The 17214-nt window shown below is 36.4% G+C and overlaps 2 protein-coding genes across 5 annotated transcripts in view; both read right to left on the minus strand.

The window, feature by feature from the left end:
• Positions 1 to 986, minus strand: part of calcrla (calcitonin receptor-like a) — a 31825-nt gene extending 30839 nt beyond the window's left edge. The window contains exon 1 of the mRNA XM_084122518.1: positions 773 to 986. The gene's annotated coding sequence lies outside the window, so the exon portion shown is untranslated. The remainder of the gene's footprint in view (positions 1 to 772) is intronic.
• Positions 987 to 2082: 1096 nt separating this feature from the next.
• tfpia (tissue factor pathway inhibitor a) overlaps positions 2083 to 17214 on the minus strand; it is a 29145-nt gene continuing 14013 nt past the window's right edge. For 2 of the 4 annotated variants that reach the window (XM_084122856.1, XM_084122854.1), the window contains exons 2-7: positions 16039 to 16242; positions 10395 to 10565; positions 7154 to 7240; positions 6787 to 6855; positions 3743 to 3922; positions 2083 to 2632 (exon numbers count right to left, since the gene is read on the minus strand). In XM_084122856.1, the coding sequence (XP_083978982.1) occupies positions 2565 to 2632; positions 3743 to 3922; positions 6787 to 6855; positions 7154 to 7240; positions 10395 to 10565; positions 16039 to 16242 (779 nt within the window). In that variant the 3' untranslated portion in view covers positions 2083 to 2564. The remainder of the gene's footprint in view (positions 2633 to 3742; positions 3923 to 6786; positions 6856 to 7153; positions 7241 to 10394; positions 10566 to 16038; positions 16243 to 17214) is intronic. The other 2 variants (XM_084122857.1, XM_084122855.1) reach the window with 1 other exon arrangement.

Genomic DNA, 17214 nt, shown 5'->3' on the forward strand with positions numbered 1-17214 from the left:
GGGGAGAAGGAAAATATTCCAGCATTTTCTGAAAATACAATATGAGAATTAACTGCACAATTACTAGAAAAGCGTACCTTGGATATTATACAATTTGCATACATGCAAAATTTGTGGGAAAAAACAAAAAAATTTCAAGATGTTTCCAACTCTGACTTTGCACCAATTCTGTAGAATGGCCCATATACGTCTGTGTGTATACAGTATATATCAAGCGGATTTTGGCATATTTAGATCTTCAATATTGTATAATAGTAATGATATTTCTCACTTTTTGTCGACAATGTTGGATAAGTCTTGGATTTGTTAAGTAATCTGCCAGTTAATTAAATGAAACATGCTTGGCATGCTGGTATTGACAAGCAGTATCGGGTACAGTCATTCTTCATTATAGAATATTATACTTTGTACCTATAAATACAAAATTAAAAATGATGATAAATTTGTTGGTGCAATCCAGTTTCGGTCATACACATACACATGCACAGATGTGCCCACACTCACATATTGCATCTCTTTAACTTGAGTTATAAAATTACCAGAACACAAGATCCAATATCTGAATGATAATTCAGTCCAATAGACAAAAGCCGCCGTTTATTTCTCAGTTTGAAGCTCTTATTAATTCATAAGAAGTCTGAGAGTCCGTCAGCAATTGTTATAACAAGACAAGACAGCCCGCTTGACTGGAGAGGCTCCAGCAGCACTAAATTAATTCCCTGTCCATATATATAATTCACTAGTCGTTCGTCCGTATCAAGCATTTTCTTACCTGTAGATTAAATCCAAGGTGATAAGGAGAGTTTCAGATAAAAACGAGCGTGCCTTCTTGTTATTTAAAATCATAAACAGTCATTACTTTCCTTTGCGACGTCACGGTGACATGGACGATACATGTACAATATCAGAGCGCGAGATGAAGAGCGCACGAGACGCGCAGCGTGTGAATGACGACGGCTGTCAGGCTGGAAGATATTCAGTGTAGTAGCTTCCTGTTACATCATCACTGCTTATCCCCGCCTCGATGGCACATTGATCGTTCCATACACTGTTTGCTTTATGCAATTTTAAATCACAAGATATAACATAATATATATTATTAGTATATCCAAACAATTCTAGCTTCTAAAAACTAAAAATCTTTTTAGTTGTATTATTTGCTGATACCTTTTTTCTTAATGTAGGCCTACATTACATTTTATGTTGCAATTTAAAGTTGTATGTTTATTTGATGATGGGATATTTGAGGACACAGTAATTTAGGTAACACTTTATTTTAGTGTCCTCCTTGTTACATGTACTTACTATAGTAATAACAGTAAATGAATCATAATTACATGCAACTAACTATAAAGCAAACCCCATTCCTAACCTTAACTCTAAAGTAAGTAGCTACATGTTGTTAATTAATATCACTCAGTACTTAAATGCATAATTACACTGGAACAAGGACACCTTAACATAAAGTTAAACCTTAATTTAAATTTAAAGATTGTTTATTTTTATTTTGAAGTAAAAAGGTAGACCCTCTAGGAAAGATGACCCCCATCTTATGACATTTTCACAGAAAAAAATATGTACACAATAAGTACATTAAATCAAATGCTTTAAATTTGAATAAACTCCATCAGTCAACTCTAAGAAACATAATGAAAGATCATTCAAATAGAATTGTTTAAAAAAACGGTAAAGGAAAAGGAAAAGATAAAGGTAAAGGAATATTAACAACTGGTAGTGGATTCCAAAAAGAGAGAGTAACAGCTCCATCTTGTGTAGGATCTTAAGCATTTTTTTTTTTTTTTTTTACAAGTCTATCATCAAGTTCTGCAATACTTTTCACAAAAGAATCACTAGCACTCTATTGGTAGTTATGCAGCTATAGAGAGGTGAGATGTTGTTACTGATGATCTGTTAGTCACATCTAGCATATTTTATTATAAAATGTAAAAAAAAATGAATGCTAGACTCAACTCTCAATGGGTTTATCACTGTGTCCTGGATAAAAGACAGTTATTTCCCTCAAGTCATTACATACAAACAATGGCATAAGTTCAAGAACACAGTGCAAGGGCAGCAAAAGTAAACATTTTGGAGTGTTTACTGTATACACATTATAAAAAGACAAAGCATTAGTATGTTTGAGAACAATTTTACAAAAAAGAAGAAAGGATTTAGAATCCTCAGCAAATATTTATAACTGCCATAAATACTCAGTGTTAAATAGATCCATAAGCGGGCATTGTGAAAGAATTATATGAGTAATTATAATGTATGTTGATAAGTAATTTAGTATGTAAATTTGTCCTTTCTTCCCCATAAAACAATATAGAGTGGAAAATTATGTCTTACACTTAAAATACATAGAACGTCTTAATATATGAAGCCAAGATTAAAATCCATTAACTGTAATAATTATATACATGATAATAATGTGTGGGTCAGCAAGATACAATCACATGCTGCTTTCTCTTATTTTCTCAAACACTATACCAAAGCTGCACAATGTGGATAAAAGAGTGGTTTAGCATTTGGTATCATGAAAATATATCATGAAAATATATGTCCTAGACAGATCGGAATAAGATATTTGAGTTCCTCGTCTTTATCCGTATTTGCCTTCTCCGACCGTGATCTGAAAGAGAAAACATTGAACATAGAGAATCAGCAATACACATAAATCTTGCTTTACTTTTCTTGTGGTCTTTGTTTTCACTCTGTCTCGAGCATGCATCATCATCATTATTGACACTAAACTATGCAGTTCTTCTCAATTAAAATATTAAAGGTGCAGTAAGCGATTGCTGTTGATATTTGAAATCACCAAAACAAGCACGGCCCTACCCAAATGTATCACACCCATATCTTGATGCCATACCCCCCCCCACACACACACACACACATTCACATACACGCTATGCAACACAGGCAACGACTATGGCGAAGTCTGCTGTGCCTGCCACCCGAGGGTATGATGTCATCAATGAGTGAAAGCAGTTTGTGTTACTATGATAATTCAAGTCGAATGTCTAATAGTTCTACTCCTTCAATGGCAAAGTCATCCCTTCCATCCCAAAAAACAAACACCGTTTTAATGAAAAGCTCCCTACATAAGACGACAGTCCAAGTGGGTTATATCAATCACTATAAGGGGAACCAAAAAAAAAAAAAACTTAAATTAGGAGTATGTTATCTCACTTTTCAGACACACTTTGGGAGCCGATGCTTAAAACAGGCGAGGGAGGAGGTTTACACGTTCCAGGCTTATAATAATAATAATAATAATGCAAATGAAAAACCAAGTGAAGATGACAAACGAGTATATTCAAGCAAAAGACAGCATATCTTAGTTCTGTGAAACACAGCAAAACCAACGTTACTCATGTGTCGAGAAGAAATAAAGCAACCTCAGCATCCGTTTTCAGGCTTTGCCGCTCCTTAAGGTCTCTCCAGTGCTGGAAAGCTTCCGATATTTATGCAGATCCTTCCTCTTGCCTGATCGTAACCTGATATATTCTCCTGGCCTTTTCCTCTTTTGTATTTTCTCTGGTATCTCCCTCAGTCTGCTAATCTCTGTCTTGTGCACTGAGCTCTCTCTCATTTACATCATGATACACATCATGAGTGTATACGCCCCTTACTGCTGATTGGCTACAAGTGTGTTTTGGTGCTCGGTCCGATCCACTTTTCAGCAACGTTTTTCAAAAATCGCTTACAGCACCTTTAAACCCTGCAGTAAACACACCTTTCATGCACATCTTAACGCAGTGTCTCTTGTGGACAAAGTTGTTTTTGTTGCCTCCACAGCCAGTGTAGCGAAAAGCTTGGCATCTCCCAGTCCTGAGGTTGTACACGTATCTCCTCTCAGAGCCGTCGCAATCGCCCCGATCAACTGGACTCATGCAGATTTCTGGGGGACTGAACTCTGAAATGCAATAACAATATATTGACATTCTCACTAGCTGTTTAAAATACACTCTCATGCATGTTCCACTGAGACAATACCCATAATAATATGACATAATATCACATAAAAGTAGTATCAGTAGTGCTATATAAATAAAGGTGACTTGACTTAGCTGTTTGTGAATGTAAAAGGTCTGCAAAGTTTCAAAGATCAAAGTGCACAACATCAAAAATTATTTTTTTGCCTAAAGTGAGTCGTCAGTATTTCCAGTCTTACTTCCTGCTCGAACCTACGTAGGTTTGTAACAAATCTGGTCTTCATTAGTTGACCATGAACAATGTCTACTTTGACCCGTCCTCAAACACTGTAGAAGACACTTTTCTCCACTACGAAAGCAAATCCTATATAAGCGCTGAGGAAGCTGAAATTCAGATATGGTTAAGGGGGGGTTCGTTTCTGACACGCTCTGTAAGCTTTAGACCAATCACAACAGACTGACCAATCAGAGCAGAGTAGACTCTCGGAAAGGAGGGGTTTAGAGAGAGACCGGATCCTTTATCAAACTGTTTCAGACAAGAGGTGATGCTGCAATCTATATTATGAGAAAATTATTTCTATTTTTTACCTTGAATGCATGTAAACCATGTAGGAGACCTCCAAAATAAAAATAGAACCTTTTAGAATAGCGTAATAAGAGCACTTTAATGAATTATTATTATACATTGCACTGCATTTCTGCTACACAATAGACCTTATTCACAGCAGCGGCATCTTTGAATGAAAGCGAGGCTGTGAGGGATAGACTTCCATCTCTTCAGTGGGTTGTACTGTTATTTAATGCGTCTTTGGAGTGTTCTGCTGACGAAACACTGCAAAAATATTTTTCCAAGAAATTTCAGTAGACAAAAAACTCCAGACAACATGAGCTGTGGAAAATTATAAGTTATCTAGGAGCTTTATACAGCAGTTTACAGCGGATGCCATTGAAAACAAGGTAAGTCTATCGCTCACAGCCTTGCTTTCGTACCTGTCATGGCGCTGCTCTGAATAAGGTCTATTGAACAATTAACTATCCACTTTTAATAATAATGATAATAATAATGCTTTGTTTATAAAGCACCTTTCCCAAGCTTAAGGTCACTGTACAGAGTAGCAATACTAAAAATGTTCATGTCCCTTTGCAGCCAAGGACCAATTACAGTAACTGTATTATTTGCAATGTACACTATTGTGCATACTATAAGTAAACCTCACATCTGATCTCTATTGTATCTTATTTTTTGTTTATAGAGTATGTTTTGTTCCACCGTAGAGGATGTAAACCGGTAAAGTGGGACACTATGATCATTTGTTATTGATGTTGTTTAAAATATGATCCAAGTTGTTACATCAATGTTATTTTATATTACATTATTACATTATTTAATGACTAATTTAAAGTTATTATTTTATAACATAATGATAAATGTTTAAACATAAGTGTACTACTTCCTGTATTTATTCTAGCTGGAATGACATTAAACTTTATTTGACTTGATATACATGATCCACTAGATGGCAGTAAAATCTAAGCATCATCCTTCAATGGCGCCACAGAGAATTTGGCCATCTAATGCTGTGTCCCAATTAGCCTACTTATTCTACACCCTAAATGTATGTACTCTTTTTGTGAAGAAAAAGTACACACACTTTTCAGTGTGTAGCAGAAGAGTACACCAGCTTTGGGACATACTGTACTACAATTGTGTCTTTAACAGAAAGCTCTGTCACGTGGTTGCGTGCATCCTGTCACATAAACTGGCCTGCCAATCATTTTGTCACAGTTAACATTCTTCACATTTCATTCATTTCATTTCCTACCATATTGGAGAGAAATGCAGAGGCATGTTGATCTGCAGTCATGGGTCTTTCATGCGGAGAACTCTCCTCATATTTTTGCATTATGATGCATTTAAAAGCCAAACAGATCTTTATAAAAGTTCACATTGTTGTTTCAGATGAAATATAACATGGATAACATTAAATAAATATTTTTATCAGGTTAAATGTTGATTATTAGTCACCCTAACCCCTTTATCTAAACCTCTTTACTTAACCGTGAGTGGCGCACATCCAACATGCCAAGTTTGTAGTTTTTTAACACTTTTTATTTGTTTGTAGTTCTGAACCAAATCCTCTTACAAAGTGTGAGCAATATTAGCCTTTAGAGTGTGCATGGATCCACACTTCAAAAATCTACTGGAAAAGTAGACCATCCGGGGACTTCTGGCATACTCTTTTCAACATACTATGCTTTGGGACACACTTATTCTAATCCCACATACATTGGGATGCAGGGTGAGTCATCTTTTAACCAATAATCAATTACTGTAATTAATTAGCAGTAACTTTTAACTCAAAAAGTAAATTGCAAATAATAAATTAGTAAAACAGACCACTGACAGGATGGTTTATCTTTATTCACTTACTATACTTCATTAATCGCTGTGATTAAAGAGGTAAATGTGGAGTAGAATGAATAGCTACCATCAACACGTTGTAACAATGTAAATGTTACAATTATAGAAACTGAAATTCAGTTTTTTTTAAATATTAATATTAGGATTAGTATTGTAAATATCACATACTTGTGTCTCAGTGTGTGCTACTGTATCTCTGTGCCAGACTGAGATGTCATGAGCCCTGGAGCTGAGGAGCAGAGAGCAGCTCTTAACTGTCAAAATAAGGCAGAAAAAATGGCTGCTACGCTGCCCTCCAGACTCAAACAGACTGTCTGACATGAAAACACAGCTGTCTAGAACTCTCTGCTTTCACATCCACAGCTAATGTGTGTGTGTGTGTGCGTGTGTGTGTGTGTGTGTGTGTGTGTGTGTGATTCTCACCTGCTTCCTGAGAAGCTGGTTGGGACCCTTTTTGCAGTGGCAAATGGGATGCATCCAAAGGAGAATACTCTAAAAATAACCAAATACTTAGTGAATCACAAAAAAAGATTTATATAAAAGGTTATATTGTTCTCATTTGTAAGCCGCTTTGGGTAAAAGCGTCTGCTAAATGATTAAATGACTAAATTTAAGTAAATGTATCAATGGTATTTCTACAAAACAATAAAGTTTTTGTGTGATGCTGCATCTGTGCCTAAAAGGTACTAAAAATGACTTGGTGCACCTTTAAATACAGATCATTGTAATATACAGTATAAATAAAAAGGTTTTCTGACATTATAACCAAGCAGGTTGTGTCTCATCTCACCATGTTTAGTGAGAGGTTCTGTCCTGGGTTTTGCTTCCTCTTCCTCTGGTTTTAATGGAGAATTTTGTTCCATGTGGTTTGAGCCAGCTAAAAGGAGGAAACAGAGTGAAAACATCACATTTGATGTCCTTTTGTTACAGAGGAGTCTTTCTCAGGTTGCACAAACACGCACCATTAAAGGGATAGTTCACCCAACAATGAAAATTCTGTTATCATTTACTCAACCTCATGTCGTTCTAAACCTGTACTACTTTCGTTCATCTTCGAAACACAAATGAAGATATTTTTAATAAAATCTGAGCGATTTCTGTCTCTCCATTGACAGCTACGCAACTACCATTTTGACGCTTCAAAAAGTTCATAAAGAGATCGTAAAACGAATCCATATGAAATGAGCGGTTCAGTCCAAATTTTCTGAAGAGACTCAATCACTTTATATGATGAACAGATTGAATTTAGGCTTTTATTCACATATAAACATTAATAAACTCACACATCAGTTATGGTAAATGAAAGCTCAAGCATAACATGCTTGACATGCAAGAACCAATGAGGTTCATTCTCATGTTACGCAGCACATTTGAGCTTCCACAAGAATCTATGAGGTTCATTTTCGCACGTCATGCAGGTTCGTTTGAGTTACTGTTTGTTCGCTGATCAATGTTTATATGTGAATAAAAGCCTAAATTCAATCTGTTCATCATATAAAGCGATCAAGTATCTTGAAAAGTTGGACTAAACCGCTCAATTCATATGGATTAGTTATAAGATCTCTTTATGAACTTTTTGAAGCGTCAAAATGGTAGTTGCGTAGCTGTCAATGGTGAGACCGAAATCGCTAAGATATTATCAAAAATATCTTCATTTGTGTTTCGAAGATGAAGGAAAGTCTTACGGGTTTGGAACAACATGAGGGCAAGTAATTAATGACAGAATTTACATTTTTGGGTGAACTAACCCTTTAAAACGTTTCCTGCCTGTCTGTTTATCCAGGTTTAGTGCTTCTATATTTAAACATACACTCACCTAAAGGATTATTAGGAACACCATACTAATACTGTGTTTGACCCCCTTTCGCCTTCAGAACTGCCTTAATTCTACGTGGCATTGATTCAACAAGGTGCTGAAAGCATTCTTTAGAAATGTTGGCCCATATTGATAGGATAGCATCTTGCAGTTGATGGAGATTTGTGGGATGCACATCCAGGGCACGAAGCTCCCGTTCCACCACATCCCAAAGATGCTCTATTGGGTTGAGATCTGGTGACTGTGGGGGCCATTTTAGTACAGTGAACTCATTGTCATGTTCAAGAAACCAATTTGAAATGATTCGAGCTTTGTGACATGGTGCATTATCCTGCTGGAAGTAGCCATCAGAGGATGGGTACATGGTGGTCATAAAGGGATGGACATGGTCAGAAAAAATGATCAGGTAGGCCGTGGCATTTAAACGATGCCCAATTGGCACTAAGGGGCCTAAAGTGTGCCAAGAAAACATCCCCCACACCATTACACCACCACCACCAGCCTGCACATTGGTAACAAGGCATGATGGATCCATGTTCTCATTCTGTTTACGCCAAATTCTGACTCTACCATCTGAATGTCTCAACAGAAATCGAGAATCATCAGACCAGGCAACATTTTTCCAGTCTTCAACTGTCCAATTTTGGTGAGCTCGTGCAAATTGTAGCCTCTTTTTCCTATTTGTAGTGGAGATGAGTGGTACCCCGTGGGGTCTTCTGCTGTTGTAGCCCATCCGCCTCAAGGTTGTGCGTGTTGTGGCTTCACAAATGCTTTGCTGCATACCTCGGTTGTAACGAGTGGTTATTTCAGTCAAAGTTGCTCTTCTATCAGCTTGAATCAGTCGGCCCATTCTCCTCTGACCTCTAGCATCAACAAGGCATTTTCGCCCACAGGACTGCCGCATACTGGATGTTTTTCCCTTTTCACGCCATTCTTTGTAAACCCTAGAAATGGTTGTGCGTGAAAATCCCAGTAACTGAGCAGATTGTGAAATACTCAGGCCGGCCCGTCTGGCACCAACAACCATGCCACGCTCAAAATTGCTTAAATCACCTTTCTTTCCCATTCTGACATTCAGTTTGGAGTTCAGGAGATTGTCTTGACCAGGACCATACCCCTAAATGCATTGAAGCAACTGCCATGTGATTGGTTGATTAGATAATTGCATTAATGAGAAATTGAACAGGTGTTCCTAATAATCCTTTAGGTGAGTGTATATGCTTATAAACAACTAAATATTCAGAGAAAGTATAATCATTATTTGCACACTTCTTTTAGAACTTAAATTCTATGTAAGATCTCTCTGTAAACATCCTTTGCATTCTCTTCACATGACTTTTAATTTTGTTCAGTGTTTTTCAACAAGAGGAAAGTAGTGAAGTGTTTTTGTGGTTATAAATTAGTCTGTTTCATTTTCGTGGCTCTTTTACGACATTTAGGACACCTAGAGATTAAAGGTGCAGTAAGCGATTTCTCTGAAGCGCTGTTGAAAGTGGATCAGACCGAGCATCACAACACACTTATAGCCAATCAGCAGTAGGGGGCGTATACACTCATGATGGGGGAGGAGAGAGAGTGAGAGTGAGCGTCATTCATCTTCACTTTTTTTTCCGTGAAGCATTATTTTGCCTCGCTTCAGCTATCATAAAGAGACATCTAATCTTGTATTGCATGTTCGTGCATTTTGGGGGCTTTAAATATGATATGTATGGTATGTGGAACAGTTATCTAAACAAAAATCCAATTGTGGTAAACAAATAAACATTTATTGCGTCCACCCTTTGGCCGCCTTATAGTTTTATTAAAGGGTTTTTTGTTTGGCAATTGTTTTCCCACCTTTTCTGACTATAAACAAGCTGCTGCCCCTTTAAGACATCTGTGTAAACGCCCTGTTCACAAGTGAAATAAGATACAGTGCTGTGCTGCTCAGACACACAAGCTGTTTGTTTGCTGTCTGGTCTAATATACTGTAGTTTTTAACAGTATGTATCCTTCAAGGACAATTTAATTCCTAAAGATAACATTTTCAACAGTGAATTTGACTGTTGAAATTACTGCTAAAAATAGACTGCAACAAGCTGGAAAATGAAGGTTAGAATACCAAAGTGCTGTAACCTTTGTCATGCAGATGACTTTAATTACAGGGCTTGTACAAAAGCAATATGTTATTATTGAAAATTGCAGAGAAGAGAAATGTTTTGTTGCTGGTACATACGTAGACATCTCTCATGGCATTCTTTTATGGTCTTGAAGTTGTTGGCATTCCCAAAGCAGCCACCATAATAGAATCGTTTGCATTCTTGGCTCTTGAAATCAAAAAAATAGCGAGGCACCAGTCCTCTGCATGGCCCCGGCTCATCCTCCAGATGACATGGACTCTTGTCCTCTAAAAAACAACGACAGCAAAAAGAGGGGACAGCCATAAATCATGTGCTCCTTTTCATCAACTTCAGTCTTAGAAAAATGTTATGGTTTTTTTTCTTCTTCTTTGGAATACCACATAAAATATCACAAGAAATTATCACAGCAGTCTCTGTGACTGATAAACACGAGTTGTAATAACAAAACTTTCTGGCTGCAAAAAGCCATGCATTGACAAAATAATTATTTTTGCAAGCAAAATAGAAATTGTAAACACTTCATTATATTACAGTAGCTATTTTACCAGTGCCTGATTTTTCATGGCCTCTTCATTGAAATTAATATTTGTCCCTGTTTGCTAGCTTTAATTTCACAGCTCTGGATATTCGCTTACAGCACTTTCAAAATAGTTAAAAGTGTGAGAAATTGCCTGCACTAAACATTTTAAAGAAAAAAAAATAGCATTAATTTTCCCATTATTTTTAAGCAAGATGGATTTTACAAAGAGAACACAGAAATTAGCACAACAGAGAAACTACGGCATATTAATATAGATATTGAGTGTTTCATGATTAATCTAGACAAATATTGGAATTGATTATTAAAGCAGCGGCTTTCATCAGAAGCAGTTTGACTGTTGCCTTAACAATTCCCCTGGCAATAAGCCACAGACAGGCTGGAGGCATGGAGTGATTGATATATTTTCTCTCCATCTAGCACATACCCTGTTGATAAATTAATGGCTGGATTCCAAAGTTCAACAGATTAAAAGAATCACTTAATTTCCTGCCACGTTTTTGCCCTGTAATGCAGAATTTATTTATGGCTGCTGCTAATTAAAATAATTCACTTAAGTGGTAATTCATCATGGAGAAAGGCAGCTTTAATCCAATCAACTGGGAGAAATCGTCAGGGTATTTTGTTGTTCTCTCTTCTTTCGGATAGATCGAATTTACAAGCAACGATGAGTTGCACAAACTTAATCATAAACATCACATAGTGACCATACAGATTGAAGCCGGTTGCTGCTTTTGGATATAATTCAATGTTAATTGCAGTGTTACCTATTGCTTGAAAGTGGTTAAAATGTGATTATGGTCAGGGAAAAAAATAAGCAGAAAATAGAAAAGAAGATATTCTAAAAATCACATTAGTCTATGTGGATGCAGCACAGTCATGTGGGTCTCCAAAAACTATTCACTTTATAATCATAGATATAACAGGCATTCCACCACACCATATACTTTTATGGGAACAGGGAAGAGTTCTCAACAACTCAATACGCACACACACGCACACACACACACACACACACACACACACACACACATTAGTGTTCTGTAGAAGAAATAAAGTCTACATGTTTGAGAGTGAGTAAATAATGTAAAAAAAATACAAAATAAATTTTTAGGTAAACTATCCCTTTAAGATACTATTGTTGTTGTTAGATTTTATTTGCACGATTACTGTGTTGCCAAGATGGTCAAAAGGTGGATTATCCCAGTCAGTTAAATACTGCAAGTTTCTGTAGATAAAACTTGCATTGCTAAATAACAAGTAACATACATCAAGTAGCATACATACACCTTATGCAATTTCTACACTGTGTTGTACATGATGACGTGGGAGAATTCATCAGTCAGCAGCTAAACTCACTGCATTAGATACTGACTGTGTTCTGATACTCTACGTCCCAGACAGTCGTCCTAACCGAGAGCGGTGGAGGAATGCTAATTAAGCTTAGCAAATTACCACTCACATACAGCATTAATCAAAAGTTCACATTCATAAGGACACTTAACAAACTGAATGAAGGTAACTGAATATTAATGCTCCAAATGGATTATGCAATTTTAAATAGTCATAGTCAATATTCTAGCACAGAGAAGTGCAGATGGGCTGCATCTAAAACACTTATCAAAATGAATAATTCAAAACTGCTGTTCTCCTGAGCAGCCTCTTGGGTGCTATTTAAGAAAGGAGACCGTATTGATGCCCGGCTAGTGTCTCTCACTGTGTGTGTCATTTACTCACAAGGACATGACTTATGTGTAATATGTTTAACTGAGTGCACATTGACAAAGATGTCAGCAAGACAGGTAATTTCAAGTAGGTTCTGCACCAGCTAACCAACTATCATTGAGATGAATATAAATGCTATGGAAGGCATAATAGACTTCCTTGGCTCAAGCAAACAGATTGCAATTCCATTTACAGAAATTACACACTTTATATTTCAAAAGAAATGTGTAATGATACTGGATCAGTCTCAGAGGAAAAACATTCAGAAAATTATATTTCTCTCTTCGTATATGTCTCTTTCTTTGTCTCATACTTGAAATGCAAAAGAAAAAACTAGCCACTCTTTAAAGAGCATTGATGATTTGATTCACTAGATGGAGACATTCATCAAATTTTTCACAGTGGTTTATTATTTGATGTTGGTTCCATATACTCAGTGATTCTCTTTGAATACGAATTTTAAAAAGTGAGAAGAGCTTAAATGCAAACAGTGTGGACTCAGTGTGGATTTAATTGTTCCCTTTTTATTTAGAAGATGCTTTTTTCCAAAGCGACTTGCAAATTAGGAGCATCACAAGCAAGAGCCAAAGTACCACAATACAGAGTTACAATGCAGAAAAGCAGAGAAAAGGGAAAGGAAGAGGAGATTTTTTACACTCTTAAAAATAAAGGTTCTTTATTGGCATCAATGGCTCTATGAAAACCTTTAAGATCATGGCACCTTTCCATTCCAAAAGGTTCTTTATAGTGGATAAAGATTCTTTAGATTATTAAAATGTTCATTACACTAAGAAAATAAAATGGTTCTTTTAAGAACTTTCACTGAAAATTCTTTGGAGAACCAAAAATGGTTCTTCTACGGCATCGCTTGAAAACCACCTTTTTGGAACCTTTATTTTTGAAAGTGAAAAGAAGAGTTTGTGATGGTGCTGCTAACATCAGAGCTTCGACCAAGAAGAGTGTGACATTAATCCTCTTTGGTTCACTGAAGACCAGATGTTATGATAGAAGGTTTGTTATGTTTAAAGGGTTAAAATGTTCTCCCTATTACCAGGAAAAGCAAGTTTGGAGGCCACAGAAATTAGAAACTGACTTGGCAGAGCTGAAAATAAACAGGAGCATGTGGTGAAGAGAGCAGGAGAAATGAGTCCAAACACAGCAGTCAATTTCCTCCTCTGCCTCTATGGGGGATCTTTGGCAATCCTTCGCAGGCATTTACGAGTGATCGTGTCCTTGGAGGTGTTTGTCCAAATCAGCTGCAAAGTTTCTGTTTTCCCCTCTCTGTGATGGGACTGAGGCTTGTTTAGTAGTCACATGACAGAGTCTGTTTTGTGCTGATTATTACAATGATCTCTCACAGGAGGCAACGTTGCAGGGGCCCGTCCAATTCACAATGACCCCAAGTGGAAAGCGTAATGAGATATGACTCACCCAACCAACCAAAGTGCTTTAACTAATACAATGTGGCTTGGCTTTACTGTGAACCGCACATTTGTCCTCTTTTTAATTGGAAAAGCACCAAGAATTCTTTATTATTCTAGCAGAAATAATCAGATTGTTTAAATGGTACCTCCCTCATCTCAGCCTTGGCTTGTTGCCATGAACTAGACTTTGTTCTTGAGTAATCTTAATTTCTGCCTTTATATACTAATTTAATGCCAATATTGTAGATGAAACGTAATTTGATATTTGGTTTGTTTGCTTTTCCTTGCATTAGAATGCTTTGTATTCATCAAAGCACTGCTTTGAAGGACTAAAAAAATGCATTACTCCATGTATGGCTTCCCAACATACACATATATGTGTACTGTATATGTGACATACATAATAATGTCTATAATAGTGTAATGTCTTTGTTTGAAAGCATTCAGTTCTGAACAAAACAACTGCTTTTCTTGTGGTATAAGTCTCAGTATTTTTTAAGCATCTGTCATGCCCTCTACAAAATAATATAGTTCAAGTAATAATCATGACACTTCTATACTAAACCATAATTGCAGTACCGCACCAATGCATTACATTAGTGTTTTTTTATATTTTTAATATGTTTATGCTTGGCAATCTTCCGTGTCCTCCTTGCATTTGTCACGGCCTGTGAGCCGGGTTATGACAGATGTTAATGAGTCGTTGGGAATGACTCCCTCATGGTGAACTCTTCACTGTTCCCATAAAAGTATATGTTGTGGTGGAATGCCTGTTATATTATAAAGTGAATAGTTCCGGTTTTGGATGCTGATTGGTCAATACAGCATTCCAGATGTAGTAAAGTACAGATATGACATGCAACACCCACATGACTGTGCTGCACCCATAGACTAATGTACTGTTATTGTTACATGTCAGGGATTACACTGGGATCCATAAAGCTGATAACAACGCTTCATTTTTTTTTCATATAAACTTACTATAAAGAAAATATTTGTAAGAAAAAAACAATGACATTCTGAAATTCATATTAAATCATCTTTTCAGTCAAGTTGTTATGCTGATAGCAAAAAAGATTACATTTTAGTAGTATGTACTGTACATACTACTATAGTATTTAGCTTTTATTTTTATTATACTTTCAGTTTCAATTTTAGTTAATATTTTAGTAATTGTATGTGCTTTTGTCATTTTCATTAGATTTTTATAGTCTATATAGCTTTAATACATTTTTATTTAATATAGTTTTAGTCATTTTAGTATGTAAACTTATTTCAATTAGTTTCCGAGGCATTCAATCATTTAATATTTAAAATAATATAATATAATATTTTTAGTTAAGTCACAACACTGTTGTATTTTACAGTGTCCTTGTTACATGTTACAAGTACTTACTGTAATAATAACAGTAAATGATGCATAATTACATGCAACTAACCCCAAACTCAATCCTATTCCTAACCTTAACCCTATAGTGAGTACATGTTGTTAATTAATATTACTCTGTACTTGTAAATGTATATAACAAAATAAAAAATGAAATGAAAAAATGCAAAACAGAAGCACTTTCACTAGTACTTTAAGACTTTTGGTACTATTGTATATTGAGTTAATGGATCAAGTTATTCAAAATAATGCCTTTCCGTAATATTTTTATATAGTAGGTGTTTCATAAAAGCAATAAAGCCCTCAAAGCTGTGCTATATTGTGATTATATACTCTGCTGAGCATTGCTCTTTATCTTTGATTCACTCACAATATTGCACAGCCTCTCAACTTATTGCTATATTAGTAATATGTGCTTTTACTTAACCCAAGATACGCTTATCTGGAATGCTGTTTATTGCATAGGTGTGTGGAACACTGTCATGACACATGAGTCTGGGTCAGTTCATCCAATTTACAGAGCGAAAATGAAATAGGACTAACACATTCTGAAAGATGCATTGATTCTGAAAAGGTTATTTTTTGCCATTTCCTAGAGAACTTTGACATTTGTATTGATTTGAATGGTTATTCGTCATTGCAAAGTTAGGTGAAGATTGCCTTACCTTTCACATGACACATATCCTGGCACTCTTGCAAGGTCTCGAAATTGTTTGCATTGCCTTGACAGCCTCCATATTCAAAAGGCTCACAGCGACCTGTGTCAATGTCGAAGTAGAATCTCTCCTTCACTGCCCTGCACGGCCCTTCGTCTTTCTTCAGGGCGCATGAGTGATGGAATATGTGAAGTTCAGACCTCACTCCATCTGCTGAGGGTGGAAGGAAGCCAGAAGTTATAATTTGCTCGGTACATAATTTACAAAACTCTGCGTGCTAAATTTAAGCCATCTATAATCTTTCTCCTAAGGCTTTGAATGGGGTAAAAGAGCTTTCTGGCATTGGAAAGTAACCATACACCTACTTTTAATAGAGTCGGCACCCTTGCTTAAAGAGATCTCATTGACATGAAAGTCTTTAGATTTTTAAGGGATATCACAGCTTTGCCCTTGGTGTTTAATGCTTGGGTAAATCAGGATGAACCTCCTACACCATTCCACTCTCAAGCCAACGAGGATGATAAAGCACTCTTTCTTGAATATAAATTTGGACGGTTTAAAAAAAATATATATATATTTTAATCCCAGAAATAGGTTCTTAATCCCTATCAAGAATCAACCATATTAGTGTGTTCTAAGAGAGCGTGCTGTGTAAAGTGAACTCCTGTTCACACAACAAGGACTGAATCCAAAGTGCACAAACTAAAGTAACAGATGGTCTTGGACTTGAGTGACAACATCCTGCGGGCGGCTGGATTGCTTATCCTGTCACATCCTGATGTTCATCTCCCCACTGCTCTTAAAATCCTCTCTCAACCCTGCCCTCGGGTTGGTGAGAGTTCTGCTGAGGTATTCCACAGGCTCTGGATAAAATTCTTGCCTGCACAAAAGCAGGAAACACACCCCCATTGCGTGATGGGTTTGCCATTGTAGAACATAACAAAGACATTATTTTCTTATTTGCATTATTATCTAATGCAGACGAAGAAGAAAACACTAAGCCACTCATAGAAAGTGCTCACATGAGTTTTCACTGATGGGTCTATTTGCCCACACAAATTTAAAGAATGATGAACGATATATATATCGGCCACTATATCGGTATATCGGCCGATATATGTTCATTTTTAATGTTATCGTTATTGGTCCGGCAAGAAAATTTGGCTGATATATTGAAGCCAATAA

This window comes from Abramis brama, assembly GCF_963993115.1.
Source record: "Abramis brama genome assembly, chromosome: 8".
In the NCBI taxonomy this organism is placed as follows: domain Eukaryota; kingdom Metazoa; phylum Chordata; class Actinopteri; order Cypriniformes; family Leuciscidae; genus Abramis; species Abramis brama.